This window comes from Passer montanus, unplaced genomic scaffold (assembly GCF_014805655.1).
Source record: "Passer montanus isolate IOZ18808 unplaced genomic scaffold, ASM1480565v1 scaffold51, whole genome shotgun sequence".
Classification (NCBI taxonomy): Eukaryota; Metazoa; Chordata; class Aves; order Passeriformes; family Passeridae; genus Passer; species Passer montanus.
The window spans coordinates 2,054,308-2,079,499 of NW_024370041.1; the positions used below are offsets into that span (position 1 = coordinate 2,054,308).

Sequence of the window (25,192 nt, forward strand, 5' to 3'; positions counted from 1 at the left end):
TGAGGTGTAAGGTCAAGCTGGATGGGTACCTGATCTAGTGGGAGGTGTTCTTGCCCATGGCAGGGAGTTGGAATGAGATGACCTTTAAGTTCTCTTTCAACCAAACCATTCTATGAGAAGGGCTGGATACTGTGGATGGGGCTGTGAGGATGTCTGTGGTAACCTGGGACTGGAGAAGTCTGTGATCAGCTCCTAGAACTGCTGCCTCTGGTTTGAAACGTTCAGTCTCTCCTTGCAAGAGTTCTTCCCAGGTTACTCACAATGCATGAGAGATTTTCAGCATCTTTCAGCTGTGCTGTCTCAGAATGATGGGGACACTTTGCTGCAGATGCCCAGACTTCAGAAAGAGCAGTGTGGCATGGAGGTGAGGATCCTGCAGTGCCCCCAGGGACAGGGTGGCTGGCGCCCTAGACCTAATGCCAGAAACAGGCCAGCTGCTCCCCAGACCATCCTCCAAGTAAAGCCTGGGGCTGCTCTGGTGGCAAGCTTGAGATCTCAGGATTCCTGCAAGACAAAACCTCATCATGAATTGCCATGGGCACATGTGCTTCCAGTAGAAGGGGAAAACCAAAGCAGGGGAGATGATTCCAGGCAATCTAACCACATTTGGCACGTGCCAGTGAAAGAAAAGAAAAGAACCCAAATGAAACTTAAAGAGAACAACTTGCAGGTCAAGCCAACGTATGTTGTTTTGTGTGTGGGCAGCTGTTCCTCATGGAAATTTGACTTGACAGCCGTGAGACCTGTTAATGAAAAGTGATGTAGAGGAGAGATTCCTACTTGTCATCATAGACAATGATGGGAATTTACCTGGATCCTGTGGCCAATACCTTCGTATTATGGTCGTGAAATACATTATTTTTATTTTATTAGAATTGGGCATATTTCATTTTTACTTAGAAATTTACCTGGATCCTGTGGCCAATACCTTCGTATTATGGTCGTGAAATACATTATTTTTATTTTATTAGAATTGGGCATATTTCATTTTTACTTAGAAATTTACCTGGATCCTGTGGCCAATACCTTTGTAATACGGTCGCAAAATAATTTTTTTTTTTTTAATGAGAATTGGGCATATTTCATTTTTAAATCTAACAGGAATTCACCTGGATCCTGCGGCCAATACCTTTGTATTACAGTCACGAAATAAATTCTTTTTGTTTTTATTAGAATTGGGCATATTTCATTTTTACTTATAACAGGAATTTACCTGGATCCTTGTATTACGGTCGCAAAATAGATTATTTTCATTTTTATTAGAATTGGGCATAGTTCATTTTTAAATCTAACAGGAATTTACCTGGATCCTGTGGCCAATGCCTTTGGAGTACGGTCGCGAAGGACATTCTTTTTATTTTTATTAGAATTGGGCATATTTCATTTTTAATTCTAACAGGAATTTACCTGGATCCTGTGGCCAATGCCTTTGGAGTACGGTCGCGAAATACATTCTTTTTATTTTTATTAGAATTGGGCATATTTCATTTTTAATTCTAACAGGAATTTACCTGGATCCTGTGGCCGATACCTTTGTCCGTTGTGCCTGGACACTTTGGGGGGTGGGGGAAAACGGGGAAATCCTTCTTTTTCTATGGCTCGAAGACACCCCTCGATTCCGAGCCTTTCATGTGAACAGTCCCTTGGGTTTCCTCCGTGTCCCTGCTCGGCTGCGGTGCTCCAGAAGCGCCCTTGCACCTGCCGGGTGCCGCGTCTGTGGCAGGGACCCCTTCTGCACGCACACTCCGGGGTCTCCCTCTGGGGAGTCCTGCGGGAGCGGGGAGCGTGGGGGGCTCCTCCTGCTCCTCCTCCTCCCGCGGGGGGCGGCTGCGGGCCCTGCCCAGCGTGGGCGGCCGGGCCGGGCTGCGCGGAGGCTGCGGGCGGTGCCGCCAGTGAGGCTGCGCTGCGCTGCGGGGCCGGATGGCCGAGCCGCCCGCCCCGCGCACTCGGGCGGCGGCCGGCAGCGGGCGAGGACACCGGGCGAGCCCTCCCTGCCGGGAGAGCCGGCCCTGCGGCACACGGCAGCGCCATGGTCTCATGGATCATCTCCAGGCTCGTGGTGTGAGTAGCTGCCGCTGGGGCCGGCCGCGTGTGCCCGCGAGTGTGTGTGCGCGGCGCCCGTCCCTGCTCTGGATGCTGGGCTAATTTTAGCGGGTTGTTGTCGGGGCCGGGGCGCCCGGCGGGTGAGGCGGGAGGTACGTGGGTCAGGTGGGGTTTTCCAGCATGAGAAAATCACCGGCGGGGGGTGGAGGGTGAAGCGCTGCACAGAGCAAGGTGACAGGGGAGAAAGAGAGCGGGTGGCATCGCTCCGGGCTCGGGGTCCGGAGCATCCACGGGTGGGGAGATGGGCATGGATTCGGTGCTTTGTTACCGGGCTCGGCGCGGCTGGGGGCTCGCGAGGGGGCGTGGGAGAGGCGGCCGCGGGGTCTCCCGGCCGCCGCCGCCGCTTTCTTCGGTCCGTTTTGCAAAAAAAAACAAACAACCAAATATTCCTTTTTGCGACTCGCCGGCCATCCTTCCAAAAGACGGTCTCGCTCTCCCTTTAACCTGCCAGGCTGCGAGAAGAAGCGTGTGTCTCTTTGCGCTTGTCCTACAGCTTTTCCATGGCTGATACTGCTCTAGGTGGGAATACATGTAAAAATTCCCTGGAAATTCTTCCCAGGCAACAGGGGGAAACGGAGCAAGCTCGAGGTGTATATTTATCTGCCCCATCTGAGAAGAGGTTTAGGGAGAAAAAGGCATTTTTTGATGTGATTTGGAAAATTCCTGGAGGAGGGAGGTTACAGTCTTAAGGTGGGGCAGCAGGACGGCTGATCTTCCTTCTGGAAATGTGACTGGGGAAAGCTAATAGATGGCATCAGATCAATAATTTGCCAGTTTTCTCCACCACATGCATACAGATGCCTCTCCTGCAGATTCAGGAGGACATCTGTTGTGCTCTTGAGTTATTTTAGAGCGTCTGTGAGGGCCTGTCACTTTCTTTGTCTGAAAGAAACGTGCCATGATGTTGCACTATCAGCATGCTTCCAGAAAAGCATTTTCAAGGTCTCTTTTGCCTTACAAGATGAAATAGCAAAAGGAAAACTCACCTTCATCTTAGTTATGTCTCTGTATCAGTAAGACATTAAGTGTCAGATATGATTTTAGGAGGCTCTAGAGTTGAATTTAGCCCCTGGAGGTCTGTCATCTGGATTTAACTGCAGCTAGCCATTATTTGGCTTGCACTTCATTCTGGGAAAGAGTGTTAAATATTTAAAAGATTTAATTTGAACAATATAACTCTGCAGACATCTCTGCCAGCAATGTGAGATGTAGCATGCACTGTTTAAGGCAGCTTTTCTTTCTTCTCTACTAGACTAATTTCCTCTTTGAAAAAACCCACATTAACGTGTAACCCAGCTAATCCTCAAGAACAAAGAATGTCTACACAGAGGTGGTAGTTTAACTTACTTGTCTCAGCACATGCACATCTACACAGATGATTTCATCTAAGACACATGGACTGGGTAAAAATCTGATAGGGCAGGACCTGGAGCAGTTGTCCAGTCAGGTAATTAGCTGAGCACACAGACCTTCCTGTTCTCTTCAGTGTTATCTGAATAACATGTCACAGCATGGAGTCAGCTGTGCAGAGGGCAGTACCAGTTATTTGTTGTGCTGCATTTTCAGTAGCAAATAATGAATATGCAGTGTAAATATTAATTATTTAGTAGTCATAGTAATAAGTAAGAATTTTGCAAGGAAACATAGGGCAAGCCAAGCTTGGTCACCGCTTTCTTTCCACTGCTGAGTGTACATCCATCCTTTTAAGAATATTTTGCACCAGGAAGTTCAGTTTTGTTATCCCAGTGAGAAACTTGGACTCTTTAGATTATTGCTTAAAACACCATTTGCTAGAGGTAGCATTGCATTAAAAAAGAAAAAAAAAAAAAAGAAAAAAAAAGAGGAGAGTATAAATTATCTTACATTCCATCAGATCCCAGAAACCCCAAAGTGTCTGACGTGGAGGAGCCCTCCAGTCTGACACAGCACACCATGCAGAGCTGTCTGTGGAAAGGTTCTCTTACAGTTCGATCTCTTCAACTCTCAGAGCATTTTCTTTTTATTTCTAAAGACATTTCCATTCATCACTCCTACTGCCAGGTGAAAAGGGTGTTCACAAGAGAGCTTGTTGCTACATTTAGATGAAGACAAAGATGGACAGGTGGTTTAATGTCAGGTTATGAGCAAGTTGCTCCTGCATCCTAGAGGTATGTGCATCCCACCACAGGCCAGACAGCCAGGATCCACCTGCAGCACAGCACAGACCATTCAGAGTTACTGGGAGCTGGATCCCTGACTCCTTTGTGGTCTTCAGATTAGGATCATGGCAAAGATTTAATCTATTTAATCCAGTTTTCCCGTCTCATTATCAATCACTAGTTGATCCATCAGTACAGATAGCTGTGCTTAACTAGAATGGCCACCTGGTTGGGCTTTTTCCCTCTGCTTGTACCTATGTAGTTGTTTTTTCATTAAATCTTATTAACTGATAAGGATTATGAAGAAAGTGCTGTGGTGTGGTTTAGTCACACTGTGAATGTTGATTGGTGCTCCTATGACTTCTGCTGATCTCCACAGGGGCTGTGTCTGATATGACTCAGCTAACAGAAAGGGCTCTAAACAAAAGCAAGCCTTTGCTTTGGCTCTTTGGTGCTTTGCTGCTTCCAGTGTCTCTGCTTTGGTTGTAACTGGTTCTGTCCTGGCAGTTTCTATTTCTAAAGCATTGCTGAAGGAGAAGAACCTGTGAGCACTTCTCACCTTTTTCAGCAGGAAGCCAGGCAGCTCACTGCAAACCTTCTCTTACCTCATTTCACCTTTAGTGTTTGGGCTTTGTGTCCAGAATGCTGGCTGGTTCTGTTCTGCCTGCAGAGCTGTGTGCTGGGAACCCTCAGAAGAGAAATTATCTCTTCAGAGCAGCATCTCTGCCATGGCTGTGTGTTAAAGTCAAGGATATTATGTTCAGAATCTGCCCTAGGTACTGTACAAATGTGAAACAAAAAGATAATCGTGTCCCTGGATGTCTTTTTCCTCTAAGACCTCAATTCTCATTCTCCTGTGGTACTATTCCCAGGCAGTTTTTTCACTCATCTCAGTGAGAACAAAACTGGGGTATTTCTTTTCTCGTGGCAGTGGATTGCAGATGACTTTTCCACCAAGGGATGCCTGTGGTCACTGGAATTGGAATTGTTGCATATTGGAGTGACTTGTTCCTATGTCTCTCACAGTAACTAGAATGGGATAACATCATTATTTGTGGGTTAATTACAGATTTTTTTTATTCTTCACCTCTGAGTACATCTCAAAGGACATTCTGGAGCACCTGTATCTCAGTTTCCTCATCTGTGCAGTGTAATGAACTGTTGTGAATTTATCTTCCCCGAGGCAGACCAGAAGGGACCATTGGTCAGTGTTAGCAATACAAGTTATTGCTATTCATTTCAAAAGAGATTAAATTTCCCTCAAAATGTAGAGGCCTCTTTAGGAGAAGGACTTGGGATCTGTCTTTGTTATTGCAGACCAGTTTAGCTACAGTGCACAGCACTGGCAATCCTGGATAGCTTTTGGCTGTTGTCTACAGGCCCTTTGAGTTAAATGTGGTGTATATAAATGCAGCCTATTGTATTGGCATGGGAATCCTGTCCTTTCTCAGAAACACAGGACTTGGTTTATGTGCTTGGGATCACACAGAACAGAAATAAAGGTTTTTTGGCTCCCATTCTGAAAGTTAGACACATCACACTGCCCGTTGAAAGACTTTCAATGTGGAACATGTGGCAGAGGAAGGAAGTGTCAGTAGAAACAAAGCTGGGTTAGACAGGTTATCAGTAGATGATATGATGCTATGTGATGACTTAGGCATTTGAATTTCTCCTGTGAGAAGCTTAGAAGTGCATTGCAAATTAATATAAAATGGTTAAATATGTTATTCATGGTGAAAGTCTACAGCCTTAATTATGCTTTTTTTGCCTGCATTTATTTTCTTTTAAATCAAAATATCATTAATGGCCTCTCTGACCTCTTATGTTTTGATGTGAAAGAGAATGGCAGCCTTAGATCACATTGGTAACTCCCATCCCTGTGTGCCAGCTGTCCCTGGAAGTAGTTGGATTCTGAAAAAAATCAAAGGGGAACCAAAGAATTCTTTAACCTGATGCCTGAGATTTCCTTCCTTATCACAGTTTGTTAGCTTTCTCTTTCTTGATTGTTGTGATATTGCTTTAGCAAGGCTGTGAGATAGGCCACCCCATCCTCATCTGGTGTCAATTCATAGTGCTACTGAGTCAGACATTGATTTCATCTTTGTATCTGTAAAGAATTTCCATTTTAGAGAAACTGAGCAGATCCTTCCTCCTCCCACTTTTCATATGTATGGGAAGCCTGAAGAAATTTATGAATGAAACAAAACCTGAAAAGTCATATCATGGCTATTATCTGAAAGTAGAAAATGATAAATTGTGTCTTCTTTATGAGAGGCAGAGGCAGGATCCACTCAAGCAGGCAGGGACTGCTCTCATAAAAGCAGAACACAGCTTCAAGCTGTTGGTTATTGATACATCAGCATTAGCATTTCAGCTGATGCTAACACTTGATGTATATCATGTATTGGTAATTAATACATCTGCTTTTGCATTTTAGTTGACATACATCATGTATGTGAAGGACTGTAGTATACACATATTCTCTGAACAGAGAGAGACTTAATTCTCTTCCAGGATTTTCCTGAGAAGCCGTGAGAAAGCTCAGAGAAAACAATTCTTATCTCCACTAAGGTCCTTCACAGCCTGCTTTATTTACTTGGTGCTGGCAGGTGACATGAGGAATTCAGGCGTTCGTTGCTCTCTACAGGCCTCACACCAGCAGTGTAAAATTATCTGAAAATACAGCAAAGGACCCAAAGAGCAGCCTGAGCTCCCAGCCAAGGCTGTGGGATGAGCTTGCAGCAGAGTATTCTCTGCTCTGGAGCTGGGAGGTGGGAAGGGCAGACTCCCTGCCATACTCAAAGTTTACTGATAAACTTTACCTATATAAAAAGTGGTGTAATGCCCCCAAAACAGAGGCTGCAGGCTTGCAGATGGTCTCTGTGGCTGCCAGCCCACTTCCTGTGCATCCCTGCTGCAGCCTTTGGCTCTGCTGAGGGGGCAGAACCTGTTGGTGACCGTGAGTGACAGGGGAGCAGCCGGCGCAGGTGCGACATTTGCCGTGCCCTTGGTGGGAAATGTGACCGTGTGCTCACGCTGCAGGGGACAGCACTGCCTGCTGCTGCTCTGCCAGCCCTGACCCAGATTCTCCTGCCCAACACAGATGTGCTGGAAATGCTCCTGGCCCCAGCGGGGAAGGTTTTCTGGTGTGCACATCACAGATCTTCCTGGGAGGGTATTTTACCAGCCTGGCAGCTATTGGATACAGCCAAGGGGCTTGGCCTTTGCAGCTGCCTTTGTACAGTATTTACTTTTGTGGGACCCTTTCCATTCACTGTATTAAAGCACTTTGAAGCATTCATTTATTGTTGTGTCATTAGAGGAATTTTTACTGCCATTGTACAAGTAAGGGCACCAAGACACACAGATCAAGTGATGTGTGTAGTATTCCACAGAGTAACAGATAACATATTTCCTCCAGACTCCTTGCTCAATAAATTAATAAAAGGGAATCTGATAAAGGGAATTGAGAAAAGTGTGTGTGGCTTTTGTATGGGCTTTTGATGGTGTGAGAGGGATAGAGCAAAACTACAGACTTAAATACATGCTAATAAGGCAGTCAAACAACCAAAAACCAAAGTGTTTTGAATTGTGACCTGTTCCCTTTCAGATCCTCAGTGCTGTCCTTAGGGTAACAGTCAGCAGAAAGCAAAAGCCAGACTGCTTAATACAGGCTACTAAGTCAGGCATTACACTGCCTAAAATTGGTTTCCTAATCACAGGAGGGAGATTTAGATCCAAGGTACTTGAGCTGCAGTCCACAAAACATCAGTGAGTGTTTCAGCTCTGAACCACAAACCTTCATACAGGCAGTTTTGTACTAACTGATTTAGAGAGAAGATGCTACTTTTTATTCTTTTTTAGTTACAAGTTTTGTACTTATATCTATTGAATTACAGTTTTAAAAAAATATTAACATTTCAACATTTTGCCAATTGACTTATGTGACTTATTATTTATCATCTATCCTGAAGGAACAGTAGGATATAAAATAAGCTGTGTGTTTCCTTCAAAGGTTTGGATGGTCCAGTGATTAGGAAAGGCTGAGAAACACTTTTATGTGCTCTTACTGCAGTTAACAGAGTGAGGCTGGAGCTTCCATCAGGGGTTGTGTGTTGCATGGAGAGCTGTTGGGTCAAGGGGAAATGCTTGGTACAAACTGGATGAAGCAAAGCAACACACAGTCACACCTCCTACTTCCTGGGCTTCTGAATGCTGAGCACTGCATTTGTCTCCCTGCTTCCATGTCTCAGCAGGCAGAGCTGATACCTTGGGAACTTTCAGGCTAAAGGTGGATGAAGACCTGAGAGCTCTAGAAGTATTAGCCAGTTTGGATTGCTGCAGAACTTTGTATGACAATATTTCTTCTGTGTCTTCATTAGGCAGCAAGGATCTTAGTCTAGATTCCCTTTTGTTGGCTTGTCCACTTGAGGCCACTCAGATTTCAGGTGGGTCTTGTGAGGTGAAATGGCCTAATGAAGGGGTGCATCCATGTAATCAGGCTGATGGGACAAAATCTCCCTTAGATCACCTCTGTGGTTGAAGTTAATCACTTAATACAGGCTACTAAGTCAGGCATTACACTGCCTAAAATTGGTTTCCTAATCACAGGAGGGAGATTTAGATCCAAGGTACTTGAGCTGCAGTCCACAAAACATCAGTGAGTGTTTCAGCTCTGAACCACAAACCTTCATACAGGCAGTTTTGTACTAACTGATTTAGAGAGAAGATGCTACTTTTTATTCTTTTTTAGTTACAAGTTTTGTACTTATATCTATTGAATTACAGTTTTAAAAAAATATTAACATTTCAACATTTTGCCAATTCCATGTGACTTATTATTTATCATCTATCCTTAAGGAACAGTGGGATATAAAATAATCTATGTGTTTCTTTCAAAGGTTTGGATGGTCCTGTGATTAGAAAAGGCTGAGAAACACTTTTATGTGCTCTTACTGCAGTTAACAGAGTGAGGCTGGAGCTTCCATCAGGGGTTGTGTGTTGCATGGAGAGCTGTTGGGTCAAGGGGAAATGCTTGGTACAAACTGGATGAAGCAAAGCAACACACAGTCACACCTCCTACTTCCTGGGCTTCTGAATGCTGAGCACTGCATTTGTCTCCCTGCTTCCATGTCTCAGCAGGCAGAGCTGATACCTTGGGAACTTTCAGGCTAAAGGTGGATGAAGACCTGAGAGCTCTAGAAGTATTAGCCAGTTTGGATTGCTGCAGAACTTTGTATGACAATATTTCTTCTGTGTCTTCATTAGGCAGCAAGGATCTTAGTCTAGATTCCCTTTTGTTGGCTTGTCCACTTGAGGCCACTCAGATTTCAGGTGGGTCTTGTGAGGTGAAATGGCCTAATGAAGGGGTGCATCCATGTAATCAGGCTGATGGGACAAAATCTCCCTTAGATCACCTCTGTGGTTGAAGTTAATCACATGCTGCTTTTTGCAGGGAAGGTCTCACATACTTTTGTTATCACTGGTATGCTACTTAGATTGCAAACTCTTTTGGGCACCAAGTTCATTTAGTATTTTTTGTCTTACAACACCTAGACAGTGGGGGTTAGTCTCTAGCTGGTTCATCTAAATTCTGTAGTAATAGGAAAATAAATAAGGTATGAATACATTAAATTCTGCGTCCTAGGTGAATGATTCTTGAGACTGGTCCTGTGTTCCTCAGTAATTTCTCTCTGACGCTCTCGCTGGTAAGGTGTTCATGGTCTGATTTGGCATTTTACTTGTATTGTAGTAAGACAGAATTTAAACTGATAAAATACAGGCAAAACAGATGGTGAGCAGAGTGGTGAGAAAGAGCTAGAAGAAGTGACAAAATGAAGACTGTTTTATCTTTCCATGACTTGTGTGCTTCTGAAGAGAATGAGTGAGGTGACAGGACACACCTGCTCATTCCACAGGTAGGACTTGGGAAGGCACTCCAGTCCTGGAGCACCATGCCAGAGCTAGAAACATGGGTGGTACTTTCCCAGGATTTGTACACACAACCACTCCATCTTTTGCTGTGAGCCTCTGAACAGGCACAACTCCTTAGCAGAGTACCCTGCTGTTTGTTTCTTGCAGACAAGAAAGGAGACAAGGGGAGGGCAAGGGATTTTAACTTGCTCTGGGTGGCAAAGCAGTGATCTGCAGGCTGGTAAAAATGGTCACAGAGCCAGAAGCAGGGATGGCATCAAAGGAGAGAAGCTGGTTGTACAGTAAGTAGAAATGAAGATCAAGGATTGTGTTTCAGAAGGGACACACATTTCTATGGAGGCAGAGGACTGGGTGTCAGGTTGGAGATTTACTCTTGGCAGTGACGGGGACAGCTGGTGTCATGCTTAGGAAAGGCTTGTTTCTTCAGATGCTGCTTGCTGCATCCCTTACTGCTCATGCACTAATTGTTAACAAATAAACATCCAGTTTCAAAGAAGGAATCCATTGATTGGTCAGTAAAGCTGCAGTCTCTCTTTCCCCTTTCTCTCTCTTGGAGCCAATAGTAATATTTTGCTTTCCAGAAATGGCAAATTTTACAGGAGAACAAAACCAATATTGAAGAACCTATTTGTCTGGAATGTTGTGCCTTTTTGGACAGATCCCAGGGATGCCAGGACCATGTGTGTACCTGCCTGTGAATTTACCAGGCAGTCCAATGCTATCAGCATTAATGAACAGTGGCAGCTCCTGCAGAAGAAACACTTCTGTTGAGTTCATGCTGCTGCTTCCTTTCATTCAGCTCATTTATTCTATTTCTTGTTTCCAGCCTATAAATAAATGTTTACACCGGAAAGCCAAAAACTGACAGACATTTCTTGCCTCATGTTTTGAGGGAGGCTTATAACCAATAACCAAGGAAAGGGCTTGTGCTGCAGATTTTATATGAGAATACCAAGAGCCTGGATTCAGTGCAGTGCTGTAAATTCCCCGTGGGAGGAGGGAAAATTATTTATTCTTTCCTGATTTGGCAACTGTAAAATAGCCTCTTCTGTGGCAGAGCTCCCTGTCAGTCCCTGAGGAGCACTCATGGAGAAGTTAAACCAGGAATGTTGTGTGGCATTTTAGGAAGAACACCCTTGCAGGGAGGACAGATGGGAACCACCTGGTGATGGTAAAGAGCAGAGCAATCACAGGAAGATGACCTTCTCCATTCACCACAATATCTTGTGGTCACCTTTGTGTTGATGTCTTCAGCACAAATGCTCTGACACTTGCTGTGAGCATGTGAGGAGAGCTGCTCTCTCCAGCTATAGGTCCCATCAAGCAGCTCTTGTGAGCAGGTGGTTGTTCCAGCTTGGGCAGCTCCCACAGGACTGCTCTGGGTGCTGCTCTGCCTTGGGGCCTTCTGTGGATGAGCAATTTGAGTTCTTGAGCCTCATTCTGCTCATGGAAGGATTCTGCTTGTCCTGCTGCCTCTTCTGCTGTGCACTTGGGAGGACATGGTCTAAACATGCATAGCTAAACTTAGATCTACGAGCCACTCAGATTATGTGACCCACAAGAAACTATCCCTGGTGTTAAGTCAGGTTCAATCACATCATCTGGCTCCTAAATCTACCTGCAGAATTCATGGTGACATGTGAAAGAGAGAGGTGGATGCTGGAGCTGCCCTGAGGCTAAAAGGCTTTGAGTTCAGTCACATATTTCATGGAAAAAGATTGAGTGGTTTGACTTGAGAATGACTGCAAGACAGGTTGTTATATGAAAATGAATTGATGGTAGTGTTTAGATTCCACTGAGCATGTCCCTCTGCAAAAAAAGCCCACTATCCTAGCTGGTATGTTTTACTGGAAACCACAGCAGAAAGGCCAGAGGCATGATGGACACAAGCACAGAATGAGACTTTCCCCCTTCCAAACAATTAATCTAGGTCTGAGTTAAAGCACATTGTCAGGGCAGCCTGGAGGCTGTTTGCATTTTCCCTGGCTTAATTGTACCTGTTTTGTAGCTGAACAAAGGACTCTGCTTTCCAGGTTTATTGTTTTCATTCTGCTTATGAGGATTTTGGTCAAAACAGAAAGATGTTGCTGTTTAGAAAGAACATTAATAATTAAATTGAGATACTCAGGGGAATATACCCCATAAGGCTGGATTTGTTGAATTTAAGTAGATCATAATAGTTTCCATGGCAACACACTCTGCTGTCCTATATACAGAAAGGGTCTTTCTCATAGGATCAAATGCAGAGAGGAAGCTGCTATTTTAAAACATACCTTAAAACCACAAACACTGAACTAAGAGTAAATTGTTTCCTCCATAAATGTTGTAGGAATTTCCTCATGTTTGTTATACTGTGCTCACCTCTTTTCAGAGCTGTCAGAGTGCAATCAGTCAAACCAATCCCCTGCTGACTCTAATGATTTATGGAGAACCTGAGGTCTAATGATGCTTTCTCAGGATATAATCTACCTCAGAGATACATCCATATCTGGATATTTATAAAGCTGTAACTGTCATGAGCCTGGTGGAGACTTCTGTGGTCCTTTTGAACAGGTGTGTAAAAATCCTCGTGTTCTGCTGCCTGTCCTGGTGTCTGCTTGTGATCTCCCATCTCACTGTGCTCAGTGAAGCTGATTTCATCAGTATTTGGACAGCATTATGAGATCCTTGTGCACGGTGTGTTCTGCTACAGCTGACTCTAAGATGGGAATTCATGGTGATGGCTTAGCACCTGAACACTTAGAGATAATTGAGGAGCCACACATTCACTTAGAAGATTTGGAGATTCTTCAATCCATCAGGAATTGCACAAACTCTTTTCCTCTAATCTAGCAATCAGATAAGTGTATAATTTTATGTGCTCAGAAAAGCCTCACGGCCATGTGATCAGTTACAAAATCTGTGTGAAATGAAGTGTGATCATCCAAACAAAACAGATGAAATTCAGTAGAAAGCTTCTGAATGTAACTAAGAAAGAAGTCACGGTACATGATGGGGGTGGGGAGGGGGAAAGTTTGTATCTGGAATAATTACAGCTTCTCTATTTTGCCCTTATAGGTAGGCTAAGGGGTGCATTGCCAAATTTTAGCAAGAACTGCCACAAAAAAAATCCCAGTCCTGACTTGTGGTAAACCTGAAGAATCAAGGCTGGATTTTCTGCAGACAAACTAAATAAATAGCTGAAAAATGCTCTTTCAATGCAAGCCTCAATAATTTTCTCATCCCTAGGGCAATATCAGAGCTTCAAGTTGTGTCAACTGGTGCTACTTTGCTGAGGTCAGTGAGTGGTGTAAATCTGGCCAAGGAGATACCAAAATCTTCCTTTTCCTCAGGGAAACCTAAGGTTGTGTTTATACTTCAGAATGGTGAGGGTCTTGTAGAGGGTGCCAGCTGCATCCTAGAAAATTGAATATTATGGAACAGAAGTTGGCCAGTTCAATGGAGGACTTGTGTTCTTTATGAGCTTTGAGTTAAAGTGCCCTTTGAGTGGTGACAGATGAAGGATAGAGGGCTCCTAAAAGCATGATTTTGTTATGATCCTTTCATTTTAGTTTTGGGAATTTCATCACTAAATAAGAATATGGCTTTACCTGCACTTCAGCTACCCAAGCCAATCTAATGTGCCATCCCCAAGCCTGTAATCAAGACACCTCTGACCTCACCTCTGGAGCTCTGATGAGCTTCACTATCCAGCTTTTCTCTAAGAAGTGTTAATATCCACTGAAAGCTGAGGATGAAGAGCATGACCACCTTCCCTTTAGACTCAATCTAAAGAATCCAAATGCCTTGTTGCACCCCAGCAGATGTATTTTTAAAGGCACTTTAATCACATCAGACAGGCTGAGACTCTGTGATCTCACGTGCTTCATGCCTGTACCTTGTGTGAAGCTGTCACACAGGGTGCTGGAGCCATGGCTGCTGCCTGATTGAGCTCATCCCTGATCCTGCCTACCTTCAACCACTGCTGCTTTGCAGACTTTTCAGAGCTGGGCATGCCAGCAGCTCACTGACAGCCGTTTCCAGGGCCTGAGGGGATGTGACATATGTGATTGATGACACCCAGCCTCTGCCTGTTTCTACATATTGTTCCTAGATCACTGCAAAATCAGCAGAACTGCTTCAGAGACTGCAGACAGCCACTGAAAAATTCTTGCCTGCTGTCCATGAAGCAGGACATGTATTTTAAATTTATAAATACTATGCCTGATTTTGCATGGTACTTTAAAATTCACCAGTCTGCTTTCCATGTAGTTTGTGGTAATTCATATTTAATCTTGTGTAAACCCATTCTGTAAAATCATACCCCCCACCCTCAAGGATTTACTTCTAGATGAGGTATTTTTCATCTCTTTGATATAGTGTGTCCTGAGATTTTTGCACTCAAATGGGCAATACAGCTATACTGGAATAGCTCAGCATTCTTTTTCAATTATTATTCTGCTGAGGTTTGCAGATACTTGCCTGTAACAAATCAAGTCCCTATTCAAACACTATTATAATTTATGTATATTCTTGAAACCAAGAAACCTCACTGTGAGCAGCCAGGCCATAAATGGCTGAAGCCTGTGTAAATCCAGTTCTCCAGACACATTTTATACGGCTACATGTGTTTGAAACAGTTTAACCATTTCATTTCAAAATAACAATGCTTTATTTAGAGTGGCACTTGCAACATTGTCATCCTCCTGTGTGAATCCCCTTGCTCGAGAGAGAAGACAGATACTGGGCTGTGGCATTTAACCCAGCAGTATTAATGAATTAGAAATTATGGAAGAGCATACATAAGATAGCATGCAGTGTGGGTGCTCCCACAACAAGCTGCTTTCTCAAGCAGCTGCTTGTTTAGAAATCTCTGAAATGGTCCTTGAAGAATTGGCTGTCTTCCCCTTTGCTTTCCTCTCAACTTATTTCTGTGAATCTCCATCTAGCTCCTAAGCCTCAGTTTATATTTTATTTTATATTTTGGATAGCTGCCAGCTGAAGGGTATATGTGTGAGAGGGAAGGTGAGAATGGAAAAGAGGTGAAGTCTCTAAGCCAAGAGAAAGAAGAGAGGCAAAGCCCCTTCTGTTCAGAATTGTGCAGAGCACGGGCTCTTTACCAAGCCTGAGACAAAGTGGTTTTCCTCATGGTGTAGGGATGGAGCTGTGCCTGTGTCACAGGCTTTGATCTGAGCACATTTGTGTTTGGGGAAATGCAGAATAGAAGAGAGCAGCATGGCTTATCCCTTTTACTCTCTAAGGCTCTCAGCTAAAGCCTGAAATTCAGAGACACATGAAAAGTCTGGGAGAGATCAAAATTGAATGCAAATGGGAACATGACATCTTCTGTCAGAAGGAGGATTGAGTATCTGGATAGCAATGCTGCTGTATTGAGGCATTAAAAAACCTGATGTCTTCATCAAATTGTGAAACTGGGTTTTAAATCCCAACTTCTAGAATATGTGTATATATTACATATATCTTTGGGCATCAGATATTTTGGTTTGTACTCTGAACCTGCAAGGCTGTGTGCATGCTCCTTTCTGAGAAGCTATTGCCTGATACTTTATTTTGAATGGAAATGCTCCTGTAATTGCTTCCAAGAAATCACCTGATGAGAATAAATGAGCAAATGTGGGAATTGCTAGGATGTGCTCACAGTGAGATTGCCTCACTGTGTAATGATGGGGGTGGCACAGAAGCAGTGCCTGGAAACTGCAATTTCTTTTTCTAGATCTCATACTCCCTGGGCTGTGATAAAGCTCCTGATTTCCAGTGGTGAAAGCCATTTATTTTCCAGCATGGTCAATGCAACTTGTAGATATCTGTCATCTCAGCCTTCTCTGAAAGTTTTACCCTAGGTATCTATTTGTCCAGAATCTCAAATTGTCAGATGTTATTGTAAAGCTCTCAATATGAGCTGCTATGCCATTAAATGCTCCAGTAGATACCTGTCCTTGCTGTTGAGTCTTGCCTGCACTTTAGGTAATAAGTGGTTGTTAAGAAAATGTAATGTAGGTGAATAGTAGCTGTGCTGTAAAAAGAAACACCTTTCTCTTTCTTACCTTTAGTTGAAGACCCAAACTTCACTTACTAGAATATTAGAGGGATTGAAATCTAATCTTTGGTGTAACAGGAAAGTGTTTAACCTGTTAAGCTTCAGGGAGAAGCTATGGTAAGATTGGAAAATATCAGAAATTTTAAAATAAAATTAATATTGGTCAAGGAATACAAAACCTGGAGGTACTTTAAAAGATAAAATTATTTGGGAGGAATAGGGAAGGAATTGTCATTTTGTAGCAGAAATATATTCACTTGTGCTATACTTTTTGTAGCAGAAGTATATTCATGAGGTGACTCATGACGTAGGAAAGTAAATAGATGTAGAGAGATTTCAAAGTTCAGAAGAGAAACCCTGCATTTTAAAAACATCCCAGAGTGGCTAAGGAAATGTGTCTGAGTTCCAGTATTATTACACTTGTACATATATACTCTTTGTTGAGCAAAACCAAAGATATTCTAGAATGCTCTGTACAGAGTGCATGAGTTGTATCTGTCCCATGCACCTGCCAAGTGAATTGCAAGTCAGAAGTATTTAACTTCAGCTGCACTCCTGGGCAATATGCAAGTGTTTCTGAATTTTGCATGAATTTTGGAGGCTGGGCCACTGAATCTCCACCTGGGCTACCTTAGCCCACCGACACTGTGTGCTGGTAAGCCCTGAGCCAGAAACAGTGACAATATCCTGCCCAACACAAGCAAGTTAGAGGACAACAGATGCAGCTTTTGTGTGTCAGCACTGCATGATGGATGTCCAGCCAGGGGAATGCTCAACTGGGCTGGTGTACAAAGCACAAAATGTACAAAGGGGATCTGAGTACTCAGCTATTTCCCAAAGACTTGGAGAGAACTGATTGAAGATGGTGAAGGCTTACAGAGGTGTTGGTATTTCTGTGCCTATGGTAGTGCTGTGCCCTCAAGTACAGCCCTGAAAAGCCTTTTAGAATGATTAGATCAGAAAAATTAAAGATTCCTGGGCCCTGGAGTGTGTATTTTTCCTGTTACTATCATAGGTAAACCCTTCAACAGTGCTGAATATAACTTTTCTTAGGAGCAGTTTCATTTAATCTTTCTTCATTTACCCTGAAAATACAGTTCTCCAACTTCTAAAGGATGGATTTAGGGGCTCTGGAGGACATTGTCATTTAAGAAAGCCCTTTAAATCAATTTTAGCTTGATCAAGGCTTTGCAGCCCTTGATCTTTAAAAAAATTATCATAGCATGACTGTTAGCCATGTATGGGTAATTCACTTTCCCTGTGAGGCTCCCAGCTCCAACAGAAGAAAGGTTGTGTCATTTTATCCCCAGATATGTACTGTGGGCCATAGTGTTTGGCATCGGGGTAAATAAGCTGATAATGACCTCTCTACTCGTGGCTTTGTGTAAGAATAGATCCTGCAACAACATTACCATAAAACCATTATAGCAAACTGCACAGTTAATGACACAAAGCCTTGTATGTGAGTATGTGGCTGTGGAGATAAGGGAAATCTAGCTGTTCCTCTAGCTCACCAGAAATGGCTAACCAGAGAATTAGAGCACTGTTTGTAAATATTCATTTCATCTCCCTACCCCTCCTTTTGAAGCTCTGCTAACAGCACCCATTCTGTGTGAAGCCCCAGAGTTAAGATGCTGTGGTGCTATCCTTCACACGCTTCCCTTGGCAATCCAGCAGGTATTCCCAGCTCAGCTCCTTGGGGACAGCACCAATTGCAAAGGAGAGGGAGTGCTGGGGCTGAGGAAGAAGGTTCTCCAGTCAGCAGGGGAGAATCTCGTCATCATTCAGGGAGTGGATCCCTGGTCCTGCTGTGCCTCTGACCATAGCAATGATGTAGTGCTGTTCTCCTCCAGATCTCAACACAGGGCTGGGTTAGTAAGAGGATTGTCCAGCAGGTTGAGGAAAGTGATTATTCCCCTCTGTTTCACGACTGTGGGGAGATGTTTCTGGCTGGAGTAGAATATCCCATTTGAGTTCCCCTGGTAGAAGGAGGGCCCTGGCAGCAATGAGTCCAGTGGAAGAGGGTTGGAGTGCATGGTGCACCAGGACAGATGAGTGGGATGTTTGTTCAGCCTTAATAAGAAATGGTGAAGGGGAGATGTCATTGCTGTCTTCAAAAATGAGGAGGATTGTTGCAGAGAAGGCTTTTTGTGGAGGCACAGCAAAAGGGGGAGAGGCACTGGAAACAAGTTGCAGCAAAGGAAATTCTGATTATATATTAAAAAAAAATTCTTCAAATCAAGGGTAAGCAGGCAGGAACAGAAGTCCAGAGGTGAAGATACTGGACATTTGAGTAGACAGGACCTGGGGTTCATGATTTATCTCTGTCAGGGGATTGGTGCTGCTCCTTTGTTCCTGGGTGAGTCTAGTTCCTCCAGATTCAGCCCTGGAGGAAGTGCCTCTGCTCTGCAGTGAGCATTATTGATGGGAGCTCAGAAACCAAAGTGCTGGGTGCTGGCTGTCCCTTGTGTTCTCCAGGAAAGCTCCAGGGGTTCAGGAGATACATCGTGACCATTGTGGTGAGTATGTGAAGGAGAAGATGTGAAACAAGAGGTGCCACTGGGCTGTCATTTTGGTGTGTTTTTCATTCCTTGTGTGAGCCCAAGTCCAGTGTCTGCCCATGCATCCCATAATCAATCTCATACCCCTGTACTAACCACCCCCAGTCTGTGGAGTGCTCTGGGGAGCCTCTCCCATTAAAGTATCATGATGGGTGTCACCCCCGTGGGGCTGATGCTGCCCTGGGACAGCCCTGAGAGGTGCTGGGTGTTATTTAGGCTGCCCCAGCTGCTGTTTTGTACCACTTATCCTAACACCTGATTTAGGATTAGCCACTAAATGGTCATTTTTCTTCTAATTTCTTTTAATTAGAGGCAGAGAGTTGTCCTGGTAGTTGAAGCTGAACTCAGAGGTGTAGCCAGCAGGTCTGATTGATTATTCATTAGTGGTCCATGGCTTGAGAACAGAGGCGTGTTTCCTTCTGCTTTCCTCTCCCTTATGTCTGGGTTAGACTGGAGGCTGCTCTGTATCAGCTCAGCTCCAGCTGGAGAGCTCTGCCTTCATGTTTATCTCAGTTGCACCATGCATTTCATTACAATGCTGTTATTAGCTGTATAAAAAGGAGGGATTAAAGAGGATGAATGAAATTACAAAAGACCCTGGAGGAAAGAACTCTATTAAATTCACACCAGAAACCCTAGTCAAATAGCTGTGAGAAAAGACTAAAAGTCTTTCTTTTTCAAGCTGTATGGCAGTTTCTTGTTTTCCTGTGTTTTAAAATAAAAATTATGCAGGTCCTAGTAAGAAAGCAGGTGCCCAGCCACTCCCTAAAATGTTTATAGCACCCAGAAGAAATACCAATCTGTGTATGTGGGCCAGAAAGAGAAACTTGGTCTGCATGGCTTGTGAACTCACAGCAATTTTGCAGCTGTTATATTTAGCATGTGGCATTCTGATACCCATGCTAACCTAAGCATGGAGCTGGGCTGAATCTTCTGAAATTACCTGTAGAATCATCTTGCCTTAGCTTTCTTACACTCTTGCTTTAAAACTGGAGTTGAAAACTGGGCACTGATATATCATGTCCTAATGTGGTTCTTCCTGTATGATTTCAATGTCTCACTTTCTTATAATTTAAAATAGACATAGACCACTAATTAAATAGAAATAAGCAGAAATCAGTAGTAGTGCCACCAGCTTTGATATTCACATCAATAATATTTGTACTGCACTTTGAAATCCTCCTTTGAAATGTGTTATCAAAATGAGAATAAATGTTTTAAAGATGTGTATGGGTTATTTGTTTGTTTGTTTACTTAACTGAGAGGTAGATATTGCCTCTGCAACCTGGAGGTTACGACTGAGTTGGGTGCCACTTGTTTTCAGTGAGTCTGGTCCCTCAAAATGTTTGGTATTCTGTGTTTTCTGGTTAATGTTCTGGGGTCCTTGGAGATGTAAGAAAGTCAGTTCCTGATGGAAGGAGTTATGCTGCTTGCTGTTAATTTACCAGCACCCACCATTTCCACCGTACTAGTGGGAGGTGGCCCTGCCCATGGCAGGGGGTTGGAACAGCAGTAAGGTTTCACCTCAGGCTGTTTGGCACCAAGCTGCCATGACTATGCCTGACACCCATTTCTGCACCAAACTGCTCTCCTTGGCTGGTGGAGAGATCTGCCCTGGGTTTCTGTCCTCCTCCAGGAGCTTCTGGAGAGCTCCAAGGCCCACAGGTACTCACAGCAACCTTGGGACTGCTTGATCTGTTACAGCAAATTGAGTCATTGCTAATCCATGGAAAGTCTGTATTTTTCATTGCTTTAGCTGAATATTTGGGCCAAAGAGATTTTCTGGTTTAATTTTGAAATTACATTGAGCTGCAATATTCTTTGCATTTAGTTAAGCACTTCTAGTAATGTTCTGTCCCTGGGAAGCTGAAGTAACAATACTCTAAGGAGGTTATGTTGCAATTGATTTGGATGTGTTATGGTTTAATTTAATTTTTTATTCCTGTTTTCTGTCCCAAGAGTACACCACAAGAAGTCTAAAGCTGTCTTTCAGTGAGGGGTAGATGAACAGGAGCTTTTGTGTTTCTCACCACTTCCTCAGACAGTGGTAGCACTTATGGTTTGATGGTGGAAGTCTTCCATAACCTGAACTGAGTTTTCAGATACAGAGAATGTAGTAGGATTATGCTCTCAATTAGGATTTCTCTCTGTGGTTACACTTACTAAAAGGTGATTCACATAGTATCAGTCAAAATAGTTCCAAAATAATGCTTTCAGCATGATCTGGCTTTCTATGAAAATAATGTGGAGCTTCTCTGTTGATAAGCAATCCACAGTTTGTACCTTTTTTTAGCCATGAAATTAGTTTGGTTAGGTTATAAGTTTTTCTGTTCCTTTTCATATCATAAGCCTACCATAAATCTGTAGGCTAACCCACAATGCAGATCTTGGACCATCTGTCATCTCTGGAATATAATATCAGTGCTTCTAAAAAAGCTTTTCCCACATAAACATCCCCCTCTCCAGGGTCAGGAAAAGCAGCCCTTCCCATCTAAAACATACCATTTAGTTTTCAAATTGCCAAATTTATTTGGCTTGGAGAAAAACAAAGCTCTCAAAGCCGGAACCATACGGTCAGTAGCAGATAGGGAAAACATCGGGGCACACAGACCCTGAGCCCTGGCTTTTTGGAACAGCAAAGCTGGGTGAAGATCTGACCCGGTCACACAACAGGAATGTTTTCTTTTCCAAAAGGATTTTATTGCTTAGTATCACCCTTTGATTGATTGCTTCTTCTTCCCAGCAGAGTGGTGAAGCCGTGGGCTGTGCCAGCGCTGGCAGCGAGCTGGGGCTGGGGGATGTTTGCTCCTGCTGAGAGGGGAGCAGCAGCAGCAGCACTAATGGAACCCCGAAACCCTATCTCTGCCAGGCAGCTGCTGGGAGCCTCTTGGGCTCTGCCAGCCACAGTGTCCTTGTTTACTGCAGCTTCCCACAGGTCCCACAGCAGCCCCACACTCTCTCCACTCAGACCCGTTTTCAAACATTGTCTGGGTGACAGCAAATTCCTTTCTCTCATCAGCGCTCTGGCATCGCTGATGGCAGCGTGAAGTAGAGCAGACCAGCTTAGTAAACCTCCACCTGCAAGGAATTTGCTTCCTAAAATAGCTGCAGAGCTGTGGGGTATTTTTATAGCAGCCACACAGGCATTCTCTGTTCTGAAGGACTGGAAAGAGAATTTTCAAGTGTTGGCTTGAGTGTAAATTGATAGAATTCTACCTGAGTTTGAAGAGAGTCTGGAACAGTGACCCTGGGAAGGGTTAAGTACCTGCCTAATCTTGAATGGGCTTTAAATATGATACTCAAGGGTACCCATGCAAATATAACCCTGTGAAGACCCTTCACTGCTGGTAGTTTTTCTGGGAATGTCAGGCTTTAGTAGGCATCACGTGCACTATCATAACAATCCCAATATTTAACAAGGTCTCTCCATCAGTAATAGTTATTTTAGCATTTCTATCTTCTTGTTACAGGAAAAGAGAACAGTGGGGACAAGTTTATCTTGTTTAGACCAGTCTGAATGTAGGGTTTCAATGTGAACAAACGTCATAGTTCACAGAATCATTGAGGTTGAAAGAGACCTTCAAGATCATCCAGTCCAACTGCCAACCCCAGTCACCCTTAAATCATCTCCCCAAGTGCCACATTCAGACACCTCTTGAATACTTCCCGAGATGGTGACTCACCACCTTCTTTGGCAACTTATTCCAATGCCTAACCACTCTTCAAGTAATTTTTTTTTCTAATATCTAATTTTACCCTCCATTGGTGCCACTTAAGGACATTTTCTCTCAGCCTTTCACTATAGACACAGCAGAGGAGACCAACCCCACCTCACTACAACTTCCTGTCAGTTCTAAAGAGCAGCGAGGTCTCTTTGAGCCTCCTCTTTCTCCAGACTAAACATCCCGAGTTCCCTGAGCTGCTCCTCACAGGACATGTCTTCTGAGCCCTTCACCAGCTTTGTTGCACTTCTCTGGACATGCTCCAGCACCTCAACGTCCTTTTAGAAGTGATGGGCTCAAAAAAGCCCTTCACCAGCTTTGTTGTCTCTGGACATGCTCCAGCACCTCAACGTCCTTTTAGAAGTGATGGGCTCAAAACTGAGCACAGCACTTGAGATGTGTCCTCACCAATGTTCAGCACAGGAGGACAATCAGTTCCCTGGAATTGCTGGCCACACGATTGCTGATACAGGCCAGAATTCCAGTTGCCTTCTTGGCCACCTGGGCACACTTCTGGCTCATTCCCAGCTGGTTGTCAACCAGCACCCCCAGGTCTCCTTCTGCTGAGCAGCCTCTCAAACCACCCAAGTGTAGTTTTGTGACAACTCCAGGCTGGCCAAGGCCAGTTTCTCCACCCATCCCCACTGCTGTGTTTCTTCACCTGTTTGTGCCTGGCCATCTGCCATCTCCTGCGTGAGGAGTGCCCTGGCTGAGGAAAACAAAAAAGGGTCATGACAACTGGAGAGGAATATGTGCTGCTTTGGGAAGATGAAGGCTATTTAAATTAGAAGCATCAAAGACAGTCCTTGACTTGTTGTTTGTGCTGGAAGGCCAGTTGGGCATTCCTGTGCCCTGCAGTTATGCCAGGAGGAGCAACTGGGTTTCAGCAGCCATTAGGGTACATTAGCCATGATGAAGTTCCATGTTGCTTCTGTAGTAACCTGGCTGAGAAGTCAGAGATGGATCTGGATGGAAAGCAGATCATCTTTGTGTTAGAGCTCTTCTGGGTGTGCCTTCTGCTCTCTTGGTGTGGGTGCTTTGGAAGTGTGGACGTGAGGACATGGTCTTAGCAGGTCACAAGAGCTAAGCAGGTCACCAAGGAGGTGCAGAGGAATCTTTCCCAAAGCAGAGGGAGGTGCTGGGTGGCTGTGCAAGTGGAGCTTTACCTGCAATGGCAGTGCATGGCTGGCTGAGTGACATGGGCACACCTGCACGTTTGTCCTTGGGCACTGAAGCAGCCCCATAAGGATGTTTGATTCAAGTTGCAAATGGAGCCTCATCTGTCTCAGGGGTATCAGGACCCAGCGCTTTCCTTGAGAGATATTTTTGTCATGAGTGTTCTCAGAGTGTATCAGGATGTCAGTCTGGCATGGTCAGGTATCCACATCTCCTGGGGCCCAAGGTGGGGACAGTGTCAGCTGTCACCCTGAGGGTGAGCAGGCGAGTTCCTGACTTCCCTGGAGCCACCATTCTGCTGCACAGTGACTGCAAAGAATTTGCAGGAGCCACCTCCTAGGGAATACAGCCCAGAACCTCCTCTGCAGCTGGTGCTTCCTCCACCCCAGCCCCTTCTTGAATATCAGGCATTTGGCCTGTCACAGACTCAAATTAACCCTTTCTTTACCTTGTGCACTGCTTATTTTCACATCCCTGACTGCTGGATTTCAACCAGGAACCTTTAGTGTGAAGACAGTGCTGTTTATTTTTAATCTGGCACTGTGTGAACGTTAATTAGGACTGATAATAAAGAACACAAACCTGTTGGCACCCTTCTTAGTGGTATCACTGAAGAATGCTGGCATGGTGACAGCTCAGCTTCTGCTCTCTGTGTAAGAAGCACACACTAGCCAGTGAACATGTTGAGAAAATAGGAAATATCTCAATGGTTCCTAAATGTGTCTATCCCTGTGCACAGAAGTTGCTGTCTTGGCTGCTGTGTACCCGTGAAATGGGAACATTTGTTATTTATGAGTAAAATAAGGGCTGTTCTATTTGTGTTGTGATGGTACAATGTTCTAAGTGTTTGGGCAGCCCAAACACTGCTGGTGGCATGGTAACTAGAGGAGCAAAACCTGGATGGCTTGGGATGTAGATAGCCCATGCTGGTATATTTGTAACAGCAGGTTACTACCCAGAAAAGACCCCTGTGGTTAAAAGTGCTTGAGGGAGTGGATGTGCAGGCATTTCTGGAGGTAACCTGAGTCCTGGCAAGAACTCCTGAGAATCACTAAGAACCTTTCCATTTATTTCAGTGGCTACTTTATGGAGTGTGAGAGTTAATTTTGTGGGTAAATAGCTTTTCCATGAGAAAAGCAGCATCACCAAATTAGAACCCAAGATGTCCCGTGGGATCCTCCCAGGTCATGGTGGCAGCTCTGAGGCTGTTCCCCAGACTGTAGTCTAGATTCCATCAGGAATACTGTCACATCTGGGATAGCCTGTGCCCTGTGATGGGCAGACCACTGCTCCAGCAGATCCAGAGAAGGAACAGAAGGATATAACAGCCAGGTCTGACTGTGGCTGTTCTGGTAAGTGGAGACAAAAGAGCTTTAGTGGTGGTGCATCTGCTCCCCTGGAATATGACAGGGTTCATTAAAGAGGAGTCAACAGTTCAGTTGCTTTACTATTCCCCTGACAATCAGGAAACCCCACAATATGGGAAGCTTCATCCTTCCCTGTGTCATTTAATGGTAAAAT

At 44.2% G+C, this 25,192-nt stretch overlaps 1 protein-coding gene across 6 annotated transcripts in view; it reads left to right on the forward strand.

Moving 5' to 3' along the window:
* The first annotated feature begins 1,837 nt into the window (after positions 1 to 1,837).
* The window catches only part of REEP1 (receptor accessory protein 1), a 65,043-nt gene continuing 41,688 nt past the window's right edge, over positions 1,838 to 25,192 (forward strand). Inside the window, exon 1 of one of the 6 annotated variants that reach the window (XM_039723835.1) lies at positions 1,838 to 2,061. In XM_039723835.1, the coding sequence (XP_039579769.1) occupies positions 2,030 to 2,061 (32 nt within the window). In that variant the 5' untranslated portion in view covers positions 1,838 to 2,029. Of the gene's footprint in view, positions 2,062 to 2,093; positions 2,196 to 25,192 lie in introns of those variants that run through there. The other 5 variants (XM_039723836.1, XM_039723840.1, XM_039723839.1 and 2 more) reach the window with 5 other exon arrangements.